Here is a 24019-nt window from a genome sequence, read left to right on the forward strand (position 1 = left end):
CACTACTGGAATGCAAACACTGGTATTTAGCTGACTCCCAGGCCACTTTCATTTTTACATTTTCTACTGTACTTGATACATTCTGAAGATAAGATTTCTCACCATTATCACTCTGTAATGGCTGATCATTTACAATTACTCACTTAATCACCCCCAGGAAGAGGCAGGTCAAAATGGGAGGCACCACCCAAGAGCTCATCAGAAATGCTGCATCCTAGATGTACTGAATCAGAATCCGCATTTTAACAAGATTCTCAGATGATCAATACGCACATGAAAGTTTGAGAAAAAACGTCCGGACTTCAACCTACAGTAAGAAAACCTTTTTACAATGTGACAGTGTATGCACACATAACCGAAACAAAAGTTTGAGGCAATCCTTACTCTTACTATTTTATTAGGGAAAAAATGTGCTCACAACTCATTAGATTTCAGCATCCACTCACGGGTCGCGACTTGTAGTTTGAAAATACAACTCTAAAGCACCTAGGAACAATCCCAAGAAGGTTGGGGGGGGGGGAGATGCTTCGTGGGGGTGCTATGGAAAGGATATACACTTTCTCTGTTCAGTTACTTTCTGAAACGTGTGCACTTAGTCACTCCGGAGTAAATCCTTGGAGCGAGGAGCTCCTGAGAGCGGTGAGGGGCAGCTGAAAGTTTGCCAAAGCCCTCAGAGGGGCTGGTCCAGGGGACGTGATTGGCAGCTACGAGAGAGGGCGAGGGCTGGAAGCGAGCAGAGGGAGAAGGCTCTGCGGCGGCGAGAGGTCCTGCCCAGCTGTTGGCGAGGAGTTTCCTGTTTCCCCCGCAGCGCCCGGGTGAAGTTGAGTGAGTCACTCGCGCGCACCGACCGAAGACACCCCCACGCGCGCACACGCCCGGGGCAGGAGCCGGCCTCCTGCGCAGCTCCCCTCGGCCGCCGGGGGCCTCCCTGCTCCTCGCCGGCCTCCAGGCCCCCTCCCAGCTGGCAAGCCGGCGCCACATCTGGCCCGCACATCTGCCCGGCCGGCCCGGCGCGGGGTCCCGAGAGGGCGCGGCGCGGAGGCGCAGCCAGGGGTCCGGGAAGGCGCCGTCCGCTGCGCTCGGGGCTCGGTCTATGACGAGCAGCGGGGTCTGCCATGGGTCGGGGGCTGCTCAGGGGCCTGTGGCCGCTGCACATCGTCCTGTGGACGCGCATCGCCAGCACGATCCCACCGCAAGTTCAGAAGTCGGGTGAGTGGCCCCCAGCCGGGGCTTGGCGGGCCGCCGGGGGTCTCCCGGGCTCCCCGCCCCTTCGCCGCGCTTGACAGGCGGCCCCGGGAACGCAGCGCTCGGGCGGAAACGGGACGGTTTCCCCTCGCGGCACCCACGCAGCCCGACTCCCTTGGCCGCAGGGACGTGAGCTTTTCTTTAAAGAGAAGGAAAGTTCAAGTGGAAGGGGGCGCGGGGCACGTTTGGCCCCCTTTGTGCGGGCAGGAAAGGCGTTGTGTTGGCCGCGTTCGAGGCGAGCCCCCACCCCCGGAAAGGGAAGTTTGAGAAGTTGGTTATCTGAAGGAGGCAGGGGAGCAGCGGCCCGGAGCGGCGGCCGCAGAGGCCGCCAGAGCAGCTGGCACACCTGGGCCACCGCGCCCCGCGGCGATGCTGCGTGCCCACCCCGGGCTGGCCGAGCCACCCCCTTGAATGGCCAGTTACTCAATCCTTAGCCCCTGGGAAGGGCCACACACTCCCTCAGGCCGGCTTCTTGGCCCGGAGTTACTGTAGGAAAGTTGCAAGACAAGAAGCTCTTTCCAAAGGAAAGTTATCCGGCTCCACTGACGGCTAGGCGTGGATGGGGTAGGGAGTGGGGGTTGTCAGGTGGAAGGCGGAGAGTTGTTTACTGAGTGCCTACTGGGTGCTGGGTGCTAGGTGCTGGAGATGGTGCCTGGAGCAAGACAACCCTGCCTTCCGGGAGTTGACGGTTCTCTGCAGTAATCGTTTCGTGGAAACGGAAGGGTTAAAATCATAAATCCGCTGCCCACCTGATCTCTATCTCTAGAGGTTTTTGAGGGGGAAAAATGCAGGAATTGAGTTCTTAAGGATTTGTTACAAGAAGCATCGAACCCCTGAGACCTGAAGAGTTAGAATTTTTGCAGCTAGGATCCACATAATTGAGAATCTGCAGCTGGGCTGTGGGTAACGGAGTATTTGGCCCTTTCTCAGGCCTCAGTTTGCTCATCTGTAAAATGACACGGTTAGATTTGGATAATTTTACATTACCTGCATCTTTATCATTTTATGTCCCTCTCTTCCCCCTTTGGTGACTTGGAGATGCCCTGTGTGGATTTGGGATGAAATGTATTGGATTTGACAGTCCACATCACTCTGAGGCACGCTTTTTACTTACCAAGGGCTGCATAGGCTTTCCTTTAGGTTTGTCTAGAAAAAATATGCACCAGGTTCTAAATGGTACATTTCAGAGTATTTGAAGTGGATTGAGAACTTTTCAAGATTATGTTTTATATTGAAAGTCCCATGGAGGTGGGAGTTTTTAATGGAATGAGGAAGAAGCACTATTGTAAACAAAAAAATCCTAACATAAATTTGAGTTCTACTGTTTAATCAAATCCCAGTGTTTCATTCTTGGCTGTTTTTGTATACTGCAGTACTAGAATGTTCACTTGCTTCTGATTATACCCCACACGCCTAAAAATTGAGTTATATTTTGCTAATAAATATTTTAAATGGCACCCTCAATTTTCTGTGTATGTTAAAAATCACTAAAACTTTTGTTTCAGATTACGAAAGAAGGAAATTAGCAGGCTCTGATTTTGTTAGGTTTTGTTTACAAGGATAAGATTTATGATTTGCAAATTCCAGACTCAATAGTTTATGAGTCGATTTCATTTTATCTATATACACACTTTTAAACAATTAACTTAAAAGCTTAGGGGCTTTTTATTTGGGCTTTTAAACAGTTTTCCAAAATGCACAAATTTTATGTTTTGTGGAATTAAAGTTTCAAAATGGTTGAACTAAGGAATCATTTGAATTTGTATTCATTTGAAATTAAATTTTTGAAGATAGTTGAAGGTAACTATAATGAAGGTGAGAAACCTGATTCCATGATTGCATTTTGATTTTCCATGTAAATAAATGGTTTCAGAATTTTTCTAACATAATTGGTACACTGTCAAAACATTTTTCAAAATATCTTTATGCATGATAAGATATGAGGAAATGAGATTATTTACAGCCTCCTATTAGGTCACCTAAAAAAAAATCCATCTTCTGTTGAGTAGATTGACAAGCAGATAAAGGATCTCAGTCTAAGAACAAACTTCATTAAGAAATATACTTAAAATTTTTTAAAGTATTGTTTTTGACTTAGATTCACTCTTCCTAAATGCTCAAAATTAAGTAATTATTCTTTTGGGGAAAACTTTCAATGTCTGAAAACTCTTCAGATCTGAAAAATGTGACTTTTGCTTTTCAAATACCTACCAAGAGATGCTTGTTGATGACTCAACGTTGGTAAAAGTGTCATGTAGATAAACTTCTTTGTTAAAATCATGTTAAAGATATGCTTGATTTGTCAGAGTCAGAGACTAGACTAGGCCCAGAATTTGGTCTCTTTGCTCTTGTTCCCAGAAAGTACATTTTCACCTCTAGGCCACTTCCTATAATAACATCTTTTTATACCTATTTATGGTTTACACAAAATACTCATCACATTTTGGATTTATTGCCTTTTTTTTGAGGTGGCACCCCGTGGCGATGAGCCTTCATTATTGTCTGTGTAATCAGCATAACTGCTACACGGTTTCCATTTCAGTTACCAATCCTCAGTTATCAATACAACTTTAAAATTTTTCTTTATGTTTTTAACCCTATTTTTCCAATAAAGAATGACACCTGTTTTTTGGTGCCACTGTAAAAAGTGGCCATCAGTCATTCTTCCTTCTCAACAATATTGATAGAGCGTCTCCTTGTGCTAGGTAGCAGGCTCAGGCCTGCAGACACCATCCTGAACGAATAAGACAGACCTGGTCTTTGACCTCATTGAGTTTAACATACAGGAGCATGTTAAAGGCAAAGAGATGGAAACATATTTTAACCCTGTGTCTTGGCAGCATTATTGAATAACGGTGGTTTATTTCTAGACTCTTTTTTCAAAAGCCCATTTTATTGTTTAATGTACTAGGAGGGGGTGTGTGTTGGATGTTTTCTTCTCCGTCTCTCTATTCTTTTCTTTTGAATAATCTGTTCTTTTTTATACTGCCTTGTTACAGGCCCCCAATGGGGCCACCTCAACTCTCCATTCTATAGCCAGCATGATGGACCCCATGTGCTCATCTAGTCTTTCCTTTGAGAATAAGCTTGGAGATAGAAGAGGGCAGGGTATAAGCTTTGGAATCAGGCCATCCTGGGTTCCAAACCCACTTCTTATTTACTGGCTGTGTGGCCTGTTGTAGTTACTCTACTTCTGTAATCCTCGGTGGCCTCATTTGTGAAATGGGGTTATGGAGTTATGGTGAAGATGAAATGAAATAGTGCTTTAAAGTGCTTAACATAGTGCCTGCAGCATAGTAAATGCATGATGAGTATCAGCTCCCATTATTAGTATTAGCTCCTCCATCAGGCCTAACAAGGTCCTCAGTGACCTGCTTCCCATCTGATTCAGTAGCCTTGCATCCTGCCATGGCTCCCACTTTCCCAGTCCACTCTTACTGTCATGCACACACATGCTGTGAGCAGGTTAGGCAGCCGTGACTTCCTTCAAGCTGCTGTCTGTCTGGAACTCCTGCTACCTCGATAATTTTCACTCATCTTTTAAGACTTCACTCAAGTGTCATTTTCTTAAGGAAACCTGCTTTGAATGCCCCGGGCTGAGCTAAATGTCCCCTCCTGGGGACAGGCCTCTCTTTTAGCTTTTAACAATAGTAAGCCAAAATTATATCTTTCTGTGACTCCCTTGCCCATGAGGCCTTTAATTCTCTCAAAGGCAAGGGGCGTGTCTTCTTCATTTCTCCACCTCCAGGTCTCCTGCAGTACCTGGCACCTAGAAAATGCTGAGTTGAGCCTCCACTTCATCTTTCTGGAGGTAGTGCAACTGAATCAAACATTCTGACAACCAGGCAGTCCCTGTTTATTGCAAGTTTGGTCTGAATGGTAAAATCTTACTTTTAGTGAGAATAGTTTTGGCTCTGACCCAAATAGGCAATTTGACTGTTTTTATACTATGTAATTGGTTCTTTTATTCTAATGAGCTCTGGAAAAAGATGCTTCAAATTCTATCAAACATGATGGAAAGCTGCTAGAAGTTTTCATCCAACTCCTTTACCTATACATTTTGAAGTAGTGCAGGGCATGCAAAGGCACTGCAAAATTTTTTAAAAGTTTCACCAAAGATATTTTCCAGTAAATACTGAATTCTCTCTTTTTTTTTTCTAGAAGGTTGTCGAAAGGAGACTTTCATTAAAAATGAAGTGCTGAAATCTAAATTTAGTTTTTAAGTTTCTTTTTTCATCAGGGTTTTATGTTTTGGTTGATAAGCAGTGAAGCAGAGTTGGTCGAAGGGAAGTGTGGTCCTGTAGCAGCTGCTGTCTGCTGTAGAACTGTGTGGATATTATTTAGGTGTGATGCAAACCACCAAAACAATTTAAAATAGGGTGCAGAGGAACCATACTTCCTGGCTACAGCATGGCGCTACTTAGCCAATTTCCACATAAAAGCATAGCTCTATCGCCTTGTTAGCTTCCCCCCTCCAGGTCCCCACGTACAGCTTCAGTCGATTTAACTCATATTTTCAGTAGAAACAACTTAGCAGATGAGCATTAGCAACAAGAACGTTCACCACTTATTTTGCACTCCCTCTTTTCCTTGTAGGATTTTTTGCTTCCAGGTACTTGTTGCTTCCAACTGCGGAAGATAATGATGATTCTGCTTCGTTGCCTGGCATGTCAGAAGGGTTTGGAATGCTGAGCAGGCACATGGGCTCATCTCAGGGAGAAGTGGGGAGAGGGGAGATGAGTATTTGAGAATCTGCTCTGAGCCAGCTGCTTAACATTACTTATCTGGCTAAATCTTCAGAAGAAACCTGCAAGATAAGTTTTATCATCTTCATTTTATAAATGGGGAAGATGGAGTCTGCTTAAGGTCGCCTGAGGTTTGCCTGTGTGTGTGTGTATGTGTGTGTGTGTGTGTGTGTTCTGAGCTTGCCCTGCTCGCGTTCTGCAGGCTCCTTTTCATGGTGTATCTGTGTGTACATGTGTGTTGGGATGGAAGTTAGGGACGGAGTAAAGGGACATCATATTCAAGAAGGGGGAACCTGCCATCTAATATCATCAGTTCAGAGCTTCTGATATCATGATTTGCTTGGCTTGCGTGATCTGCCTCCTTCCTGATTGTCGCTGTGCTACAGAAGATCAAGATAGGGCAGAGTCTTTGCACAAGGACGCTTTACTGTTCCTAGTCTGATAATGGCATCTTGGTGGTGGGACCCGCTGCAAGTGACCCCTGGTTCAACCATTCACAGCAGTTGGACATGCACCGTTTTCAAAGACGTGCATTGTAAAACCTCAAATTTCAGGCATGTAGGACCAGCATCTCTGTATAGGCCTCGAACAACTGCTGGTGAGGGCAGAAAGAGCAGAATTTATGCAACATAACAAAGGGGGATGATTTGACTTTTGAGGTTCCACTAATTTGAAAACTTGTACGTAAGGTTCTTCTCCTCCCAAAAGGATCTGGCCTTTTCCTTGCCATGATCAGCTTTTTAGGTCTTGGCACTTGACAGAGGGCAACTGCCTCCTTGGATGTAGTGAGTTTAGGATCTCCTGCGTAGGCTCTGAAGGTTCCCTGGCATCTGTTTTGTTTACAGGGCCAAGGCTGTAGATCATTAGAGTGGCCTCAGCTGCCGGGCAAGTGCCAATGACTGGGGAGACTGTGTCTGGGAAAGGCTGTCTGCTGTCAAGATATGCATCTCTTTCTTTTTTTTTTTTTTTCTGTTTTCTGATGATATATTCCCCTCTCCCCCCAATTTTCTCGGCTCAACTAAAATATAGGCCTAGTATATGGGCACCAGGGGCCTCTGTCCTGGGTTTTAGAGGGTACTGCTTTTATTCTTTTCTGGTCAGGCCCCTGTCCGTGGGGTGAGGAGACTTTAGGCCTCAGAGTCCAAACTCCTCCCCCTTTTTAGATCATATTTCAGGTACCTGGGAACCCAAAATTCACTGTCCAGATGGCCCTGGAGAGCTTTTACAGCCTGCGTGGACCCTTGTGTCCACCTTCCTGAGGGCTTTCACAGCCCCTGGTCTATGCACCCGAGGGGTGGCTAAAGACAGCTGTGTCCATGGTGGGTGTGTAGGGGGCAGTGTTAAAACTCAGGAAGGCAGGTTGTTGACCAGGACCGGGACCGTGTTTCCCCAAAACACCCAGTTCCAGGGAAGGACTTCGAGTCGTTGAAGAGTTTTAAAGTTGTGCTTGGACTTCCAAGACATGATGAAGATATATTTGTCAGTTAAGGTAGTTTATTGAACAGGTGGTTAGCATGATTTGTAACTTTCGATATTTTGACCTATGGGACGTAGGCCTCCATTCGTCCTCTTGCTCTGGGCTTTCCAGTGTGAGGGTGGGTCTGGCATCAACAGAGGTTCCTTTGCAGAGGTGTTGGGTGCAAAATTAGTTTTTGTCGATTGTATCATCTTTTCCCTGGAGTAGAGAAATTGCTCATCAATGAAAAAGCTTTTCATTATTTGATTTCATTATTTGTTTATAGTCACGATGTTGTATTTCCTTTGGGAAATTCACTTTTTCACAGTTTCTATTTTCCTGGAGGAAACTTGAGCTCTTTTCATTTGACTTGTTCTGTCCGCTATTTCACGTGTACATTTTTTATTCCAGATTTCCCAGTGCCTTAGTTGCATTTCCTCTGTGTACTGGGGGCACTAGGACAAGGTGAAGCTTATCTGGATGTTTTCTTCTACTTTTGTTAATATTTTATTTGAGTGATCCATGGCCTTCTCAAGCCTCTTTAAGGAGAACAAGAATATTAGAACAGTGTAAAGAAGTAAAAAGCCCTTCTGACGTTATAAAAGCCCTTATGACACCTTATAAAAGGTGTAGGATTGTCAAAACCATGCATTTTAGAGAGCTAGGAGTTTGGCAGAACAAACATGAATGTCTTTGAAGGAAAATATAGGGTCAGGCATATTTTCAGCATATGCCACAGCAGCTCTCGATCTGTTAAATTTGTAAATCATTGCAGAGGATTCATTGACTTTGAAGGAAAGTCGGTTTGTGGATGTTAGGATGTTCGGATGCTTTGTGGGTGACTACTGGAAACCTTTTATACGTAGGGAAATGGAATTGGCCTCAAACTCCAGCTGTGAGTGGTGTTCCTGTCTTGAGGAAGCGTTACTCACGAGCCTTTGTGGACAGGTTTCCCAATAATGTATGTAGCTCCCCCTTGTTGAGGTCTTGCTACTGCCTGGATCATGCTGAGCACTTCACTGTATTATCTAACCTTCAAAATAACTCTGTGAAGTAGATTTTATAATGCTCATTCTAAGTTCTCTAGAGATTAGGAAATTTAATGAAGGCCACCCAGTTACCAAATGATTATGCTGAGATTGGAACCAAGACGGTCTGGTTTGGGGACCTAGACTCTAATTGTTATGCTATACTGAGCCCAGCTGCCTCAGTTGACATAAACCACTTTTCCATTATAGCATGGTTGGTAGGGGACTCTAGGCGTTAAGAGAAATAATGGTATATCCAACATTTTTCTAATGGTTTAGCGTTTTTCATATATTATCCTATTTAATATCTCTAGCTAAATAAAATAAAATTTGGTCCATACACCAAGTCAAACATCATGCCTGTCTTGTGACCTCAGTGGGAAAATGAAATATATACGTCAGGTGATGTATTGGCTGAATCATGGAACAGTTAAGCCATCAAGGAGTTTAGGTATTCTGAGTAAAACAGGCACTTTATTTGGAAGGATTGGGGAAGTTAAGGATGCATAAACATGTAGGGGTTATATATGGTAGGCCGAGGGATGTAGATTTACCATGAAGTGAATAGCACTTAACCTTCAAGGTTTCTCTCTGGTATAGGCCCATCTCCTGACTCTGAGAGGGACCCTGGCCACGTGGCTGATGAGTGCCTTCAAGTTAAGAAATATTTAAGAAATCTTGCAATGCCCTGAATCTTATAGCTCACACATAAAAGAAACCTGATAGAAGTTTTCCCAAATTTAGAAGCAATGCAAAAAATTTATATAAGATTACTATTATAAGTAATTATGAAGCTGAAGGAAACTTTTCCAAGTTATTCAATAATAAATTACAAATTCTAATCAACAGCTCTAGAAGGAAGACTGAATTATTTTTCTGTTCTCTCTTTAGAGAATATGACAAATATCGTTGGAAGTGGTGATCAGAGTATGCAACCAAAAAATGTAGCAACACTATTTCAGAGGTGTATCAGGCAGTTAATTAATAAAAACATGTTTTCTTTTAAAATTTATATTTGTGGTATTTGCAGCTTTTAAAAAATTTGTAATTTGAAAGATGCCATTCTAAATTCTCAATATTCACTTTCATACCTAAATTTCTATTCTCATTTTTTATATTCTTATTCTTTTTTTTTTTTTTAAAGATTTTATTTATTTATTTTTTTCCCCCCAAAGCCCCAGTAGATAGTTGTATGTCATAGCTGCACAGCCTTCTAGTTGCTGTATGTGGGACGCAGCCCCAGCATGGCTGGAGAAGCGGTGCATCAGTGCGCGCCCGGGATCCCAACCCGGGCCGCCAGCAGCGGAGCGCGGGCATTTAACCGCTAAGCCACGGGGCCAGCCCTATATTCTTATTTTTAAAGAGTGCCCTGGAAATTGAGACGCTTCAGCTTCCACAAGACTCAACTGTATGCCTAATATGTAGGATTTGCTTGTCGACATACAAAATAAATAAAAAATACCTCCTCCCCACCTCCCCTTACAAACAGAGACCGAAGTCTTCGTTGTTACATCACCAAACCAAAACATTTTTCCCCCAGGTTTAGCTAAACCCTTTATCATTTTCCTAGTTGAGAGGTCCCATGCAAAGTAGAAAAGAAGTTGTAAATATGTAATTCTCACAAAACCTTGATCTTGAATGAAAGGTAACCCAGATCTGACCCTTAGTTTGAGATTAAGACTCTGCCTAGGAGACAGCTGGTGAAGATGAAGGCACGTTACACCGGCAATCCAGGCGTCTGGGTGACCTGCTGAAGTCCTTCAGTCCCACTGGGTCTCGTTTTTCTTCTATGTACAGTAACAAGAATTGGATTAGATGAGATTTGCAGCTTTTTCTTTTCTGAAATGTTTCATTCTGTGTGTCTATAGAGGAAATTATTGAAGTTGACTTAGAAAACATAATCTTTGACTAATCAAAGTAGAAAACTATCAGAAGTCATAACAGGGCAGAACTGACAAATACCGTGAACATCCACTTGAAGTTTGTTGGAGATGACTACTATTGAAAAAAGAAAGAGAAACCATAGTTACTTTGAAAATTTCCTAGTACAGGTGCCTGAGCATACATCCTGACTAAATAGCATGTTTACTTCAGCCAGCCCTCACTCCTTGTTGCTGAAGAAAAGGCTTCCTTGGTTTTGGTGGTAATACCATCTCTCTTTGGTTAATTATGGTGTTCTCATGCTCCCCTTCCTCTGAATCGGTAAAAATGTCTGTGAAGAGTTTTCCTAAGGTACAGAATTATGAAGTGCTTTGCTGTGTCTAGGCAAAGAAAGTCCCAAAGGAACTTCTGTGTTTTTTGGGAAAAGAAAGGAAACTTGTCTAAATATAGTCTTCTGTTGCCTTTCAAAGATTTCTCCACCATTTTTCTTAAAATATTCTCAGAAAAGACAGAATTTGCTACAGATTGGCAGTTTTCAGACAGCTTTTTTAGGCAGGGGAGTAGCTGTGAGTCCCATAATTGCATTTCCGGAGTCTGCAGACACTGGTTAGCAGGGAGGAGGAATCTTCTAACTATTGTTTTGAGTGGCTCTCTTGTTACTACGTATCATATTTGTGTTTTTTTCTCTAAAGCCCATAGTATGGTGGGGGTGGGGAGACCATATGATAAAATTTGTCCTCAATTATGTGAAAAGGAAAAAAATAAAAACCCAATAGTAACGTTTTGTATTCACTATTCTGGAATCCCTTAAATTACATTGTTAGAAAATAATTTCTAACAATCTCAATCCACACTTGGAACTCTTGTTTTTATTCTTATAATTTCTATTATAATTAATCATATAATTTTTATTGTTTCTGTTATCACCTACTTATTTATTTTAATGAGCAGCAGGCCAGCCAGTCTTTTCCTTTGTTGTTCTCTGCTGTTTTCCATCTCCTCCAGCTTGCGGCCCTGCTCATTCTACCTTCTCACTCCTTCAGGAACCTCATTTCTCACTGAACATTTATTTACCTTTCATGAGTTATAATATGCCTTGAGGCCTGAATCTTGAGCTCAAGCATTCTGACCCCAGAAACAACGCTTTTATATCATCCCGCAATAACAGTTTTGATACCTGGCTACTCAAAGGTTGGTCCAGGGACCAACAGCATCAGCATCACTGAGAATTTATGGGAAATGCAGAAAGTGGGGCTGCTGCATTGGAATCTGCATTTCAACAAGATCCCCATGTAATTCATGTACCCGTGGAAGCTTGAGAAGCACTGCTCTAATAGCATTAAAGCATTTTCCAGAGAGGAGTCAGATGATCTGCAGTGATTTCAGAGGATCAGATCAGACTGGTTTCTGTCCCTGAGGAAGAGAAGGATTCAAGGAAGAGTAGTCCCTAGTTTTATGAGGGCGTTTTTTACTCCTCCTAAGCTACAAGGCCCATTTTAACTGTGTAACTAAAGCACTCAGGCCGGCGGAAGAGAGAAGGCGCTGACAAGTCAATTAATGAGTCAGTTTTAAAAGTCTGTTTCCTCAAAGCATCCTTCATGGCTCATTCCTCCATTGAACGTCCCTTGATCACCAGCTGTGGATCCCAGGGATCTGTTTCTCTGCTGAACTCACAGCATTTATCATGTTTATTCATTAGGCGTTTAATCACAGACTGCCTTGACATTTGTCGGCCTTTAATTGAGCTATTATACCTTGGCATTTCTTAAAATATGTAGACTCTGCTGTGTACAAAGTTATGTACCCAATAAATTAATGAATCAATGTCAGGTTTTCCAGGAAGTGGTTCTATTCTTCAACATTTTTTAAAAAATCTTTTGTCTTGAGAAACTTATTTGGTCAATGCTCAGTGAGCCTTCACTAAATTTCTTTTGAATCTCTTGACATTTATTTTAGACTGTTCTGAGAGCCCCACTCTTGGCTTTTTCATTGATTGGCTTCTATATTTTACTCACTGCAAGATAATTTTTTGCACCTCGATTACTTTCGTCTGTGAATTCCAACAACCAGTTTTTATGACTACTTTCTGATTTTTCCAAATAATTTTATTTTCTGACTTTTTTTTTCTCTTGACATCTTAACGATACTTGGCTACAAAAAAAAAGTAAAAAAAAAAGAACAGAAAAAACTTTCCATTGCAACCTATATCTCATGTTGCCTCCTGTTGCATCAAATCTCAACTTATTCATCAGAATACTTTTAAAATCTTAATACCTAGAATCTCCTAATCAGACATTTATTTACAACAGGAACCTAGTTACACGAAATGCATAACCATTTGGTTTCATTTTTGCTCTTAAATTATGGTACCACAATGCAAGTCTGAACTCTTATTTTCTGTCATCTGTAAGAATCTCCTCACTGGTTTCTGCCCACATCCTTTGTCCCTTATTTCTTCAATACACATACACTGCCATCAGTTAAATATCCCCCCAGACATCATTTTGAACGGGTGGCCTCTGCTACAAAGCCTTCCATGGTTCCTGTCCATGGATCCTAGGTGATTACATGGCCCTTGCTTCCTCTTTAAGGTCAGGGGCTGCATTAGTATCTCTGGCTCCTAAGACATAGATGAAACACAGGACTGGTTAGATGACTGCATGCGTGGATGAGGCCAACCCTCTCCCTCATCTCCCATTTTACCCTTGTGCATTCCTCAGGCCCTAGTGCCCTCGAACCAGCTTCCTCATACATTCTTTTGCTTTCAGATTTCCTAACTTGTGACTGTTCTGCTCGCAATTCTCTCCCCATATCCTGCAACACCTCCACTCTTCTGAAATAATGCATGGCCTAATGCCACTTCTTCTATTGGATTTTCTGTTATTATCCCAGTAGATTTCCCTCTTTCTGCTCTTCACAGCCTCTCTAACAGGCCCTGCTTCCTCACTCAGGTGGCCTTGTTCTCCAAGCCACTTGGGGCTTTAGGTGTGTGTGTTTTAACTCCCTTACTAGAATGAAAACTTTGAGAGAGAACCTTCTGTCTGATTCTTCCCTAGCACTCAGCACATGTTCTCACTAAAAGATTGTTGTTGTTTGGAATTCATCACATTTAAAGGCTAGGGAGAAGCTGCTTATAAATCCAAGATGGGGTGATGAGATACGTATTTTTTTTTTTTTTGCTAGACTGCTTACCTTTTCACCGCCAACTGTGTCATCAATGGCTTTGTTATTTATAGCTACGCGTAGTCTCGTTTGAGAGAACTGTGGGCTTGTGGGAAATTTTGAACGATCTGATGTGTGTAAGTTGCTCTTTACAGTGGAGGCTGCTTCTGTCTCCAGTCTGTAGTTTCCGTGAATTTGGGGGAGCCGCCGTCTGTGAGTGTGAAGGGCCGTTGTTTTTCCATCCATCACAGGCCGCCTTTGGTTCATTTATCTTCTTGTGTGTGAATCTTTGGTGGAGGGCCCAACATGTTATGACTGTAGGGGCCAGAAAAAGTCATAAAGTAAATCGTACCATCTGACTCAGGACAATTTTTTGCCACTCCTGCCTTTCATTTTTATGAATCATAGGCTATCTCCTGTTGTTGGGATGGTTGCAGAAGTGGCTGTTGAATGAAGGGCTTGGTGCAATGGAGAGTGCCTGAAGACACCCTTCTACCTGACTGAGGGAAAACATCCCAGACTGCACTGGTGACTCTTGATTGCACTTTTTGGAAAGCCCTGTTAAAGCAGCACGTGCTAAGGAGACTTAAATAGGAAGGCTTTCTCAGATGGGTACTCAGTGGGAATGGGTCTCTAAGGAAGATCTTGAAGGTCTTGAGTCCCCTTCTCTACCACAGTCTCCATCAGCTCCCTGCAAAGCCACTCGGGATGCACATGCAATCTAGGCACCAGCGGTAGTGTGCTTCCAGTGCCAGCACAACCTCCAGACACATCTCCTGCCTCCCTTCCAGCTGGATCGTCACCCATGGAGCCCTTCCTCTATGGAAATTCTGGAGCTGCTGCTGACTTCATAACATTACTTAGATATGGACTAGGAATGCCCTACCTGCTCTGTCTAGGGGAAAAGGGGGTGAAATGAGAATTTTGTGTCTTCATATTCTGTGGCAGTTATTGAAAATGGTTTAGATAGAATACTTTTAATTTGATGTACCATTGGTTAGCTTTCAAAACTGCTGAAAACATTTGTCTCTCAAGATTTTGATGATGATGTTGGTCAGGATGTTTGTGGCGATTATATAATCACTTATATTTATTCAGCGCTGTGCAAAGCATTTTGTCAAACTCAGAGTTTTTCCTGTTTCTGGTTTATTACTGAGATGCTTATGGTGTCTTCACGGCACAGGAGGGAAGCGAGTTTCTTAACAGTTCAGCGTTTACGTCTTGAGTAACTGTTGGACCTACACTTAGCTCTGCTCCAAGCCTGCTGGCTTTGCTACTCCTCAAGGTATAACATCTTTTATGTTAAAGCAATTGACTAAATGTTAGATGTCTGTGTTACTCATGTTCTGCCCGTCAAAAGAGTTTTGTTCTTCTCTATATATCTTTATTCAGACATTCATCTTTAAGGTCTGGGAAAGGAAGCCCAGAACAATACTTGACCTCTGATACAATGTACTGTTTTGATTATGATCAGTACTTTAATAAAATTTATCTAAAAGAGAGGCTTTGGAGTGAGCCTCTGAAAATCTTGGGAAAGTCTGATTGACCTAGCGTCACTTCTTTTAAATCATCTTCCCATGTTACACAAGATGACCATGGAGGCTGACTTGGCTCTTGTGCTCTCTAAATTGAAATGTTTTGAAGTTATAAGAAAACGAAAGGATCAGAGTGGGTAGTTGAACACTGTGCTGGTTCACTTTATCAACGTCCTCAGGGCTGCAGTGGCAGGTCCCGATTTTAGTGAACATTTCTGCCCACAGCCCTCTTTGGTGCATATCTCTTGGGAACATATAAAATGTCTTTTGTTGTTAAAATAGCTGTTAAATGAATATTAAAGGCACACCAAAAATCGTAAAAATAGTCATTTGCCTACTTGTCCAGGCGGATAAAAAACCAGTGCCAGGAAAACAGAAAAGAGAAGTAATTTGAATAACTTGACTATCATTGAGACATACAGCCGGCGGGGGAAGAACACCAGTGGGAAAAAAGTCTAGTCTGACAACTTTGATGAAAACATATTGACCGTGTCTGGTTATAATCATTTTTTAATAATCCCTTATGTTAACAGAGTACTTTATTATCTGTAAAACAGTTTCACTTGCATGTCATGTTTAATTTTGGAAACAACCCTCTGAGATGGGTATAATTATCCTATTTTACAGATGATATGGAAATGGAAAGATGAAACCATCTGAGGCATTGTAAAGTATCACAAATCTGTCTTTTCATCATTTTACCATTTTTAGTCATTGTGCTCCCTCGCTGCCTAATTTCTAAGTAAAGCTAAGATAAAAACTATGGTCTGATCATGTTTTTGTATTTTCTTAGCTAAATTGTAGAAGAGGGGATGGAAGGGTTGACATCAGAAGCCTTGCTCTTTGCCTTATAAATTGGAAGCCACATTTAGGACTGGAGAATTCCCTCTTTCAAGACACACTTCTTTGAGGGTTTTGTCCACCAGTCTCACTGGAGTTCAAACTAAGTAATGAGTCATTTTTCTTTTTCTCCTTTTCTTGTGGGGACAGTTTCTCTTTTAAACACCATGCGGTCTGCCTTCTTGAGGGTTATGTCACCCTTGTTGGTAGACAAATGTTGCCATTTATATAAGACTATGGCGGTTACTACAGTCCTGTACTTTTGCTCTTCCCCCGAGCTTCAAGAGGCTTAACATAATGAGGGATGCGGATGTCTTTACGTGGGAAGGGGGCTTCTTCACCGTATAGGCATAGAGGTCAAGCATTGTCTTTGGCTTCCTTTCCCAGAACTTCTTAAAGATAAATGTGTGAGTAAAGATATAGAGAAGAACAAGATTATTGTGACTGGCAGAACACAAGTAACACAGACATTTAATATTTAGTCAAATTGCTTTTATTTTTATTTTGTGTGTGTGTGTGAGGAAGATCAGCCCTGAGCTAACATCCATGCTGATCCTCCTCTTTTTGCTGAGGAAGACCGGCTCTGAGCTAACATCTATTGCCAATCCTCCTCCTTTTTTTCCCCAAAGCCCCAGTAGATAGTTGTATGTCATAGCTGCACATCCTTCTAGTTGCTGTATGTGGGACGTGGCCTCAGCATGGCCAGAGAAGCGGTGCGTTGGTATGCGCCCGGGATCCAAACCCGGGCCACCAGCAGCGGAGCGTGCACTTAACCGCTAAGCCACGGGGCTGGCCCTCAAATTGCTTTTATATAAAAGAAGTTATACCTTGAGAAGCAGCAAAGCCTACATGTATGACTTTGACATTTTCAAAAGATATGGTAAAGAAGAACCTCCAATAGCAGAAACTGCGTTCATTTCCGGCACACAAAGCTAGTTTATATCCTTGCTTTCCTGCAACATGCTCTATATAAATGTTATTTTCCCTACAACATAAAAAGAGAAGTTGAGTCACGTTGTCAGTTTACTTAATTTTAGTTAAGGAAACACATTAATCAGCTCCCACACTGTAATATGACTTCCTTTTCTTCTTTTCCACCATTGTTTGTTGGGATGATTTTTCCAATAGGCTTGGGACTGAGGAACATTCTGATCCTTCCTCCCCAGTGAAAATTTCCTAGAAAAGATGAGCTTCATTAAATAATGAATGGGTTCATGAATTTATGTTATAATTGGAGAGATTTTCTTCAAACTATAATAAGTTTCAGTGTTAACTTTTTATGCGCTTCCTTTTTAAAAGGGATTCCATAGTAAATCTCTGAAAGAATACCTTTTATGTAGTTCTTTTTAAAAATTTAATTTTTACTTACTGATTCCTGTTAAGGCAAATGTAATTGTAGCAAGAAAAATACTCAAATTTCACACATTTCAGAAATGATCCTTCTTCAGAATTAGTATATAGATGGTGCTCAATATATACTAGTTTAATGCAAGAAAAAAGAAAAATATCACAAAGACTACGAAGAGAAATTAAATTACAGGAATATATTTACTTAAAAGTTATCTTGTTTGTGTTATATTATTTAGCTTTGTGATTTTCTGAAGGGAAAGCTTATCCACAACTGTTAACTCTGATCTACGGAACTATTTAACTTACTAACCTCTTTGCTAGATTATCTAAAGGGAGATACACTTTCTCACGATCGTCTCCTTGAACTCTCTATTCATTTTGCCTGGTAGGGTCAAAACACTTTAGAAATTCAGCTCTCTCAGGAAACCTGCTCCTCAGATCTTTCAAACAGATCTTCCTTTAAGCTTATTGTCCCCTTGGTGATTGGCAAAGGATTTCCACCCTTTAAAAAGATAGGAACTTGTAAAATCTGTACTTAAAAATTAATCTAAAAAGGATCTTCCAGGAAGAATTCGTACAATAGCAACCAGATGCCTTGGGGCCAATTATGTTTATGATCCCTGCCTCATCCCAGAACGTTATTAGAGTTTGAGTCACAAAAGAAAATTATTGGGGTTGGCCTTGACCCTACCTGTATACATTTACAATAAGGTTGGGTTCTAATGCAGTTTTCAATTTTCCTTAGCAGCCAGGCAAGTTGAGAAACCTTGCCTGTAGACCTGTCCCCTCCATCCAGCACTGCTGTGTCCCCTCTGTCTAACCTCTAAGTTTGTTCCTGTTCAGTTCTTCGCTCCATATAGAATAAATCCTTTTCTGAACTGTATTTATTTTTTTTCAACTCTGGCTGCACATTAGAATCATGTAGAGAGCTTTTAAAACAATCCCAATGCCTGAACCAAACCCCTAAAAGTTCTAATTCACTTGGCCTGAGGTAGGGCCCTGGCATCAATGTTGTTTTAAAAGATCTCTAGATGATTCTGGTGTGGAACCCAGACTGAGAAACACTGAGCTAGCATAACCCAAATAGGTTGTGAATGGGGAATTTGACCAGAGAGGTCAAAATACTTATTTGATGTCCCCCAGCAAAGAAATACCATTTATTGGGTTCAAAACCTCCCATCCACTGACTTTAAATCCAGTATAACAAATACCAGCAAGGTTTTGGAGTAGAGGTATGGGAGGATCAAAATCCTTTTACTTCTGGAAACTCATCTCTGCATAGTGGAATAAATACAGGTCCATCTAAATGGCTACCACACAGTAAAGGTGGTTAAAAATCAAGGCCACAGCAGGCAGAGCACTGTGGGTTGGGTTGGAGGTGGGTGGTGAGGATGACTTTCCAAAAGAGGAAACAGTTACCTGGGTCTGAAAGGCTGGGTACGACTCAAGGGAGGCACCATTGTCCACTTGTTGGCCCCAGGGTCACACTTCTCCACTTGCTTCAAGGAAACAGGGCTGGGAAGATGCCTGGGATGTATGTCCACTGACTGCACAGAGGCAGTCCACTAGCTCTCCCAAGCCACAGCCAGACTGGGCAATTGGCATGCCAACTGCCTTGGGCCTCTCCTCGTGGCCACTGTCGGACACCAGACGTTTTTGGAGATGCCGGTCTCTGAGTCCCTTCTCCCAGTCACCAGTAAACCTCACAGCTGATAGCAGAGGCACTGAACTCCTCTGGGACCTGGGAAGGCCACCTTGGGGACGATCCCCATGGCCTTGAGCTGGTAGATCTTGTGGGGAGGTGGAAATGCTGGGGGTGGGGAAAGCAGAGGGAGTCAACAGATCAAAGAGTTTCTGATAAGGAAGTTGTTCAGCAGAAAGGTAATCAGATTATGGGGGCCTTAAATGCCAGGCCATGTAGTTTAGGCCTAATTCTCTGAGCCACTGGCGAATTGTAAGTAGGGAATGACATAATAAAACCATTGCAAAGGCTGGGAGTTTGTGATATAAAGGTAGCAAATCTCTTCTTTTCCCATCATAGCCTCCCTATGCATCAGGTCAGCACTTGGGGCCAGCTAGGATTCCATCATCAGCACTTCGTGATTTTTTAAAACCAGAGTTCCTACATTGCACTTGAAAAGATTTGTGGGGAAGCTTTTTAAAGTCCTGGAACTTTCAATATCCCTACCTCAGCCTTAGGTTCTATCTAGACCTCACTCCATGCGAAGTAGCCTGCTGAGTCCTCTGGAATAAGGTGTGAAAAAAACAAACAAGGACACAGATTCCTTAATTCCAGAGAGTGCCTGCATTTGCTGGGGCCCCACTCACAGACATTTTCTTGACATGTTTGCACCTCAAGTATCTCAAAGATATGCATCATACTTTTGGATTTCTGAAGAATTTAGAGTTTCAATTGGGTAGAGCCTCAAAGGAATAGTTTTATTATATCTAATGCCATTTTAATGGGCTTGAGAGTGGAGAGGTTGGCTTGAGTGGACAACCTATATAAACCACTGCAAGGAATTCACCATGGTGGAGAGGTTGCCCATAGCCCAGAAACTTGGTATTTGGGGAGCTTTTTAACCTCATAATCTTTCTTACCATAGTGAGACAAATTATGTAGCCATCTTAGAGAACAGCACTGGTTTAGTACAACTTTCTGCACTGGTGACAGTATTTTATATCTGTGCTATCCAGCATAGTAACCATGAGCCACATGTGGTTTGAAATGTGGCAGGTGCGACTAAGAGACTGAATTTTAAATATTATTTTATTTTAATTAAATGTAAACAGCCACATGTGGCTATTGGCTACCGTAACAGAACAGTTGAGGAGTATCCTTAAAGTTCGTATTCTCCTCAAGCCCTCCAAAGAGGTGTATTCAGGTCATTTCTTAGCACCTGTAATCATAGCAGGACAGATTAAATTATTTGTACCTTTCCACTCCTGTACTTGGGAATTATGAGCTGTTTCTGTCCTAGTTACGTGTTATTCTAATGTTCATGAAATACTCCTTAGCAATACACTCTAATTATAATACTTTGTTGTAGGAGGACCCAGCCAGGCCTCTTGTATCATCTGTGTTTTTAGTTTTAATCTTAAAAGGACTGTAAAAGTAGCATTGTCTTGCCAGAGAAAAATATGCTTAAAGTCTCTACTCATGGAGTGGTAGGGATTATAAACCATTCAAGCTCCTACTGCTGGGTAAAGAGAAGTTAAAGAGGCAGGTAGGTGTCTCCAGGAGAAAACTTGCCCTGGAGGAATGCTTTTAATTCGGTTTAGCTTTCATCACAAGAGTCCAGTGGAAGTGGCTTCCCTGAGGGCACTGGGATTTTCCCTGGTGAATAAATTCTCCCCCCATTGGTCACCTCTCCGCTATGTTCTTCTAAACTCACCCTTATTTGGCATGCTGTGATTTAAGCCCTCCAAAAAACCTTGAAAAAGAAAAAGCCAGTATTTTTTCTAAAATGTTAATTTCCTTGCTGTAGGCTTTGTGGGCTTTGACTGGAAGCTTAATCTGTGTGCCTCAACTCTGCATTATGTTTCAGTCATTGAAATGGGGCTTAGTAAGAATTACTTGATACCTTAGGAGTCAGACGAGCCTTACTTTTTTTTTAAACAGTCTTTTATCTTAGGCACAGGGATTTGCATGTTGAGAGGTTGTGCCAGCTGATTGAGCCTTCACAGGTTTCAGCTTGTTGCAAACCTACTTCGATCCATTTTTCTCACTTCTGGGACCTTCTGCTGCTGCCACTCAGGGCTTATGGGTTTACCATGGAACCCTAGCCTTTGTCCCTGATTGTCTTCTGTCCCTATCTCAGCACTAATACTACAGACAGCCAATCATTGAATACAAAACACATTCCTTAGGAAGTTGGGATGGAACTTTAATCACAAACGACATCCAAGCCAATAGTCAAGTCTCCTTCCAGTGGGGCATCTTTTCTGGCTCTGTCCTACTTCTCCCTCCCTTGTAGCCTTTAATTGGAGATCTTCCTGGAACTGAGGAACCCAGGTCTTTTTGGATTTCTTTAGATCAGTGTTGTCCAATAGAACTTTCTGTGGGGATGAAAATGTTCTATATCTATCTACCCTGGCCATACGTGGTTATAAGTACTTGAAAATGGCTAGTGGGACTTGAAACTGAATATGTGATTTTATTTAAATTTATTAATTTAAATTTAAATGTAAAAAGCCGTGTGTACTTGAGGCTGCTGTATTATGCAGTGCAGCTCCAGACTGTCCCCTTGGCTTCAGAACAATGTGTCTAGAGAGAAGCATCTTCTTCCACCTTCACGAACCACTTCTTCCAGGAAAAAAAATCTCTTTGACTTCTGAACTGACTTCTTTATACTGCTCATTTTGACTGACAACCTTGAGCTTTTTATTTTTTTTAAACTCTTCACTGACTATTCACACCCTCCATGCCTGGGTTCAGTAGATCTTTTTTTTTTTTCTATTGTCCTGTTGCCTCTGTGAGCATATTTTTATTCATTGTCCAGGAACTGCACATATGCATTAATTTTTTATAAATAAGAGGAATTTATCAGAAGGGTAGAGGGTTTCTCTTGGAACTTAGGAAGGATATGAGACTTGGCTTCAGGCGACAGAGGGAAATGGAAAACTGGAAGCAAGTGTTTATTGAGTACCAACTACCACGTGCCAGGCAGTGTGCAAGAGTCTGGAGTACAGCAGTGAGCGAAACAAAGTCCATGTGTGCAAGTTAGCAAACAGGATTCCACCAGGATGTTAGGGATGATATGTGCAGGGTAAGGGGCAGAGAGTGATGGTGAGCATTTATAATTTTAGACAAAGTTGTCACATCTCTATCTGAAGAAGGCAGATATCTAGGGTAAGAACATTCTAGTTGGAGGGAACAGCAAGTTCAAATGCCCCCAAACCAGAGTGTGCTTGTCATCCCTTCTCTTCCTCTCCACTCCCCCATGGTCTCTCATCTTTGCTTCTCTCTTTTTACATTTATAGACACACATTTTTACACTGGACTCCATGAGAACTGGACCCACTCTGCAGCCCCATTGATATTGGTAAAAAGATTAGACTAAGATGGGTAAGAGACTGTGAAATGTAGTCAAAGTTGTTCTTTCACGGTCACTTCTGGGGCCATGCAGCATTTTACATATCTTGGCTTGCACTCCAGCGCTAAGTCGGTTTAACGACTAAGATTATTTGAGTGAAGGGCGAATCAAAGGTGCGCAAGTTAGCTGCATACAAGAGCTTGCAGAAAAAGTCCTAAGATCTAGAAAGTATCTAGTCAAAGGTAAATCAAAGCATTTCAACATTTAAGTTACTTATTCCACTCTCATGCCTAGCACTGAATGTTATTTCAGTATGCAAATGTGGCCATTCCCCATGGATGGAAGGAGCTCATCGCGTATTCCAGTACTATGCGAGAAGAACACAATTCAAGAATTTTGAGTGTGGTTCTCATTTTCCATATTAAAATGATGGCTGGAATCTATCTTGACTCTACTGCAGCCTGTTGACAATCAAACAACATCATGGTATGGATGCTGCTCTCTCGTCTCACCAACTTTAGTGGAATCCTTAGGGCTTGGAGGGGAGTTGACTTTTCACTCATGGGAGGGTAGTATCATACAAATTGCAGCTACTTACCTCATGCAGGGCATTTCTGCTGTTTACTGCAAATAACAGTAAGGTCATGACAGCAATGAGTAATGCCCAGGAAAGGCAGAGGTCCGCCTCACACTTTCTCATCCAACTGCACTGTGAGAAAACAAGCCAAGTTGCCCAGTTTAAGGGCAGATTCTCAGATTTCGTTTCAAATTTCCTGCCCTTTGTTGTCAACTCTTGAAGCCTTAACAATGCTTGAAACTTGTTTCTTTTTTATTTCACTTCCTCTGCTTGAAAAACATGGAGGGGGAGAATTCAAAGTGTTGGGTGTTATCTGAGAAACCAGAGTGAATCTGAACGTGCGTTTTAGTCCTCTTATGCCAACTAGTCAAGGGTAGTTTGGCTGCTAGTAGTCAATTAAAAACCTCCCCAAATTCTTTTAGAAGTGGATCACTGTTTTAATGTAGTGCTGAAATTACACTAGGAGTGGTTTCTACTTTCATTTCCTTAAAATTGACTATATTTCTTTTCCTTAATTTGCATTTTGTGGAAAATCAGCCTTGAATAGATGGCCTAGTAGAAGGAGCTTGATTCTGAATTTTGGCTTTTAATTCAACCAACATTTATTGAGCCCCTGTTATGTGGCAGACCCCGGACTGAAGCTGTTGTCACAGAATAGGACAGATGATAGTCCCTGCCATCATGAAGCTTACAGCCTGCAGTCTGCCAACCTCAGCAAGTTACTTAAACACTTTCCTCTTCTGTAAAATGGGAATAATAATACTAATCTTCCATAACCGTTTGGCACACATAATCAAGGCATTGATCAAACAATAGGACGTTTTTACGTAATCATACCTTTTGTTATTATTACTTATCATTCAAGCTGAGCCCAGAGAACACATTCAGAGACAACGTAGACTAGAAACATTAGAAACATGCTGAAGGTTGTTGTTTTAAATTGTTACAGTAAATGGCTCTGCTCTAAATCAGAATTTCCTCCACATCCCCCATAAAATTAGAGGAAATGCCTACAAGGGCTGAATGGAAAGTGATCCTTTGTCACCTGACATAATTTTCCTTCCTTCCAGCCTCGTGATGCACAAATGACACTGTTTTGTTCTTGCAAGACTGATCAGCTGCAGTGATCAGGTTTAATTCTGTGTATGAGTGTTAAGGGGGGGA

General features: G+C 42.0%; 1 protein-coding gene across 2 annotated transcripts in view; it reads left to right on the forward strand.

Annotated features, from left to right (window-relative positions):
• The first annotated feature begins 700 nt into the window (after positions 1–700).
• TGFBR2 (transforming growth factor beta receptor 2) overlaps positions 701–24019 on the forward strand; it is a 105262-nt gene continuing 81943 nt past the window's right edge. The window contains exon 1 of one of the 2 annotated variants that reach the window (XM_087430662.1): positions 701–825. Coding sequence is in view for 1 of the 2 variants with exons in the window: in XM_087430661.1 (XP_087286787.1) it covers positions 1116–1209 (94 nt within the window). In the remaining variant the exon portion in view is untranslated. Of the gene's footprint in view, positions 1210–24019 lie in introns of both variants that reach the window. The other variant, XM_087430661.1, reaches the window with a different exon arrangement.

The sequence above is a fragment of the Ceratotherium simum genome, chromosome 5 (genome assembly GCF_057802395.1).
Source record: "Ceratotherium simum simum isolate JZ-2026a chromosome 5, ASM5780239v1, whole genome shotgun sequence".
Lineage (NCBI taxonomy): Eukaryota > Metazoa > Chordata > Mammalia > Perissodactyla > Rhinocerotidae > Ceratotherium > Ceratotherium simum.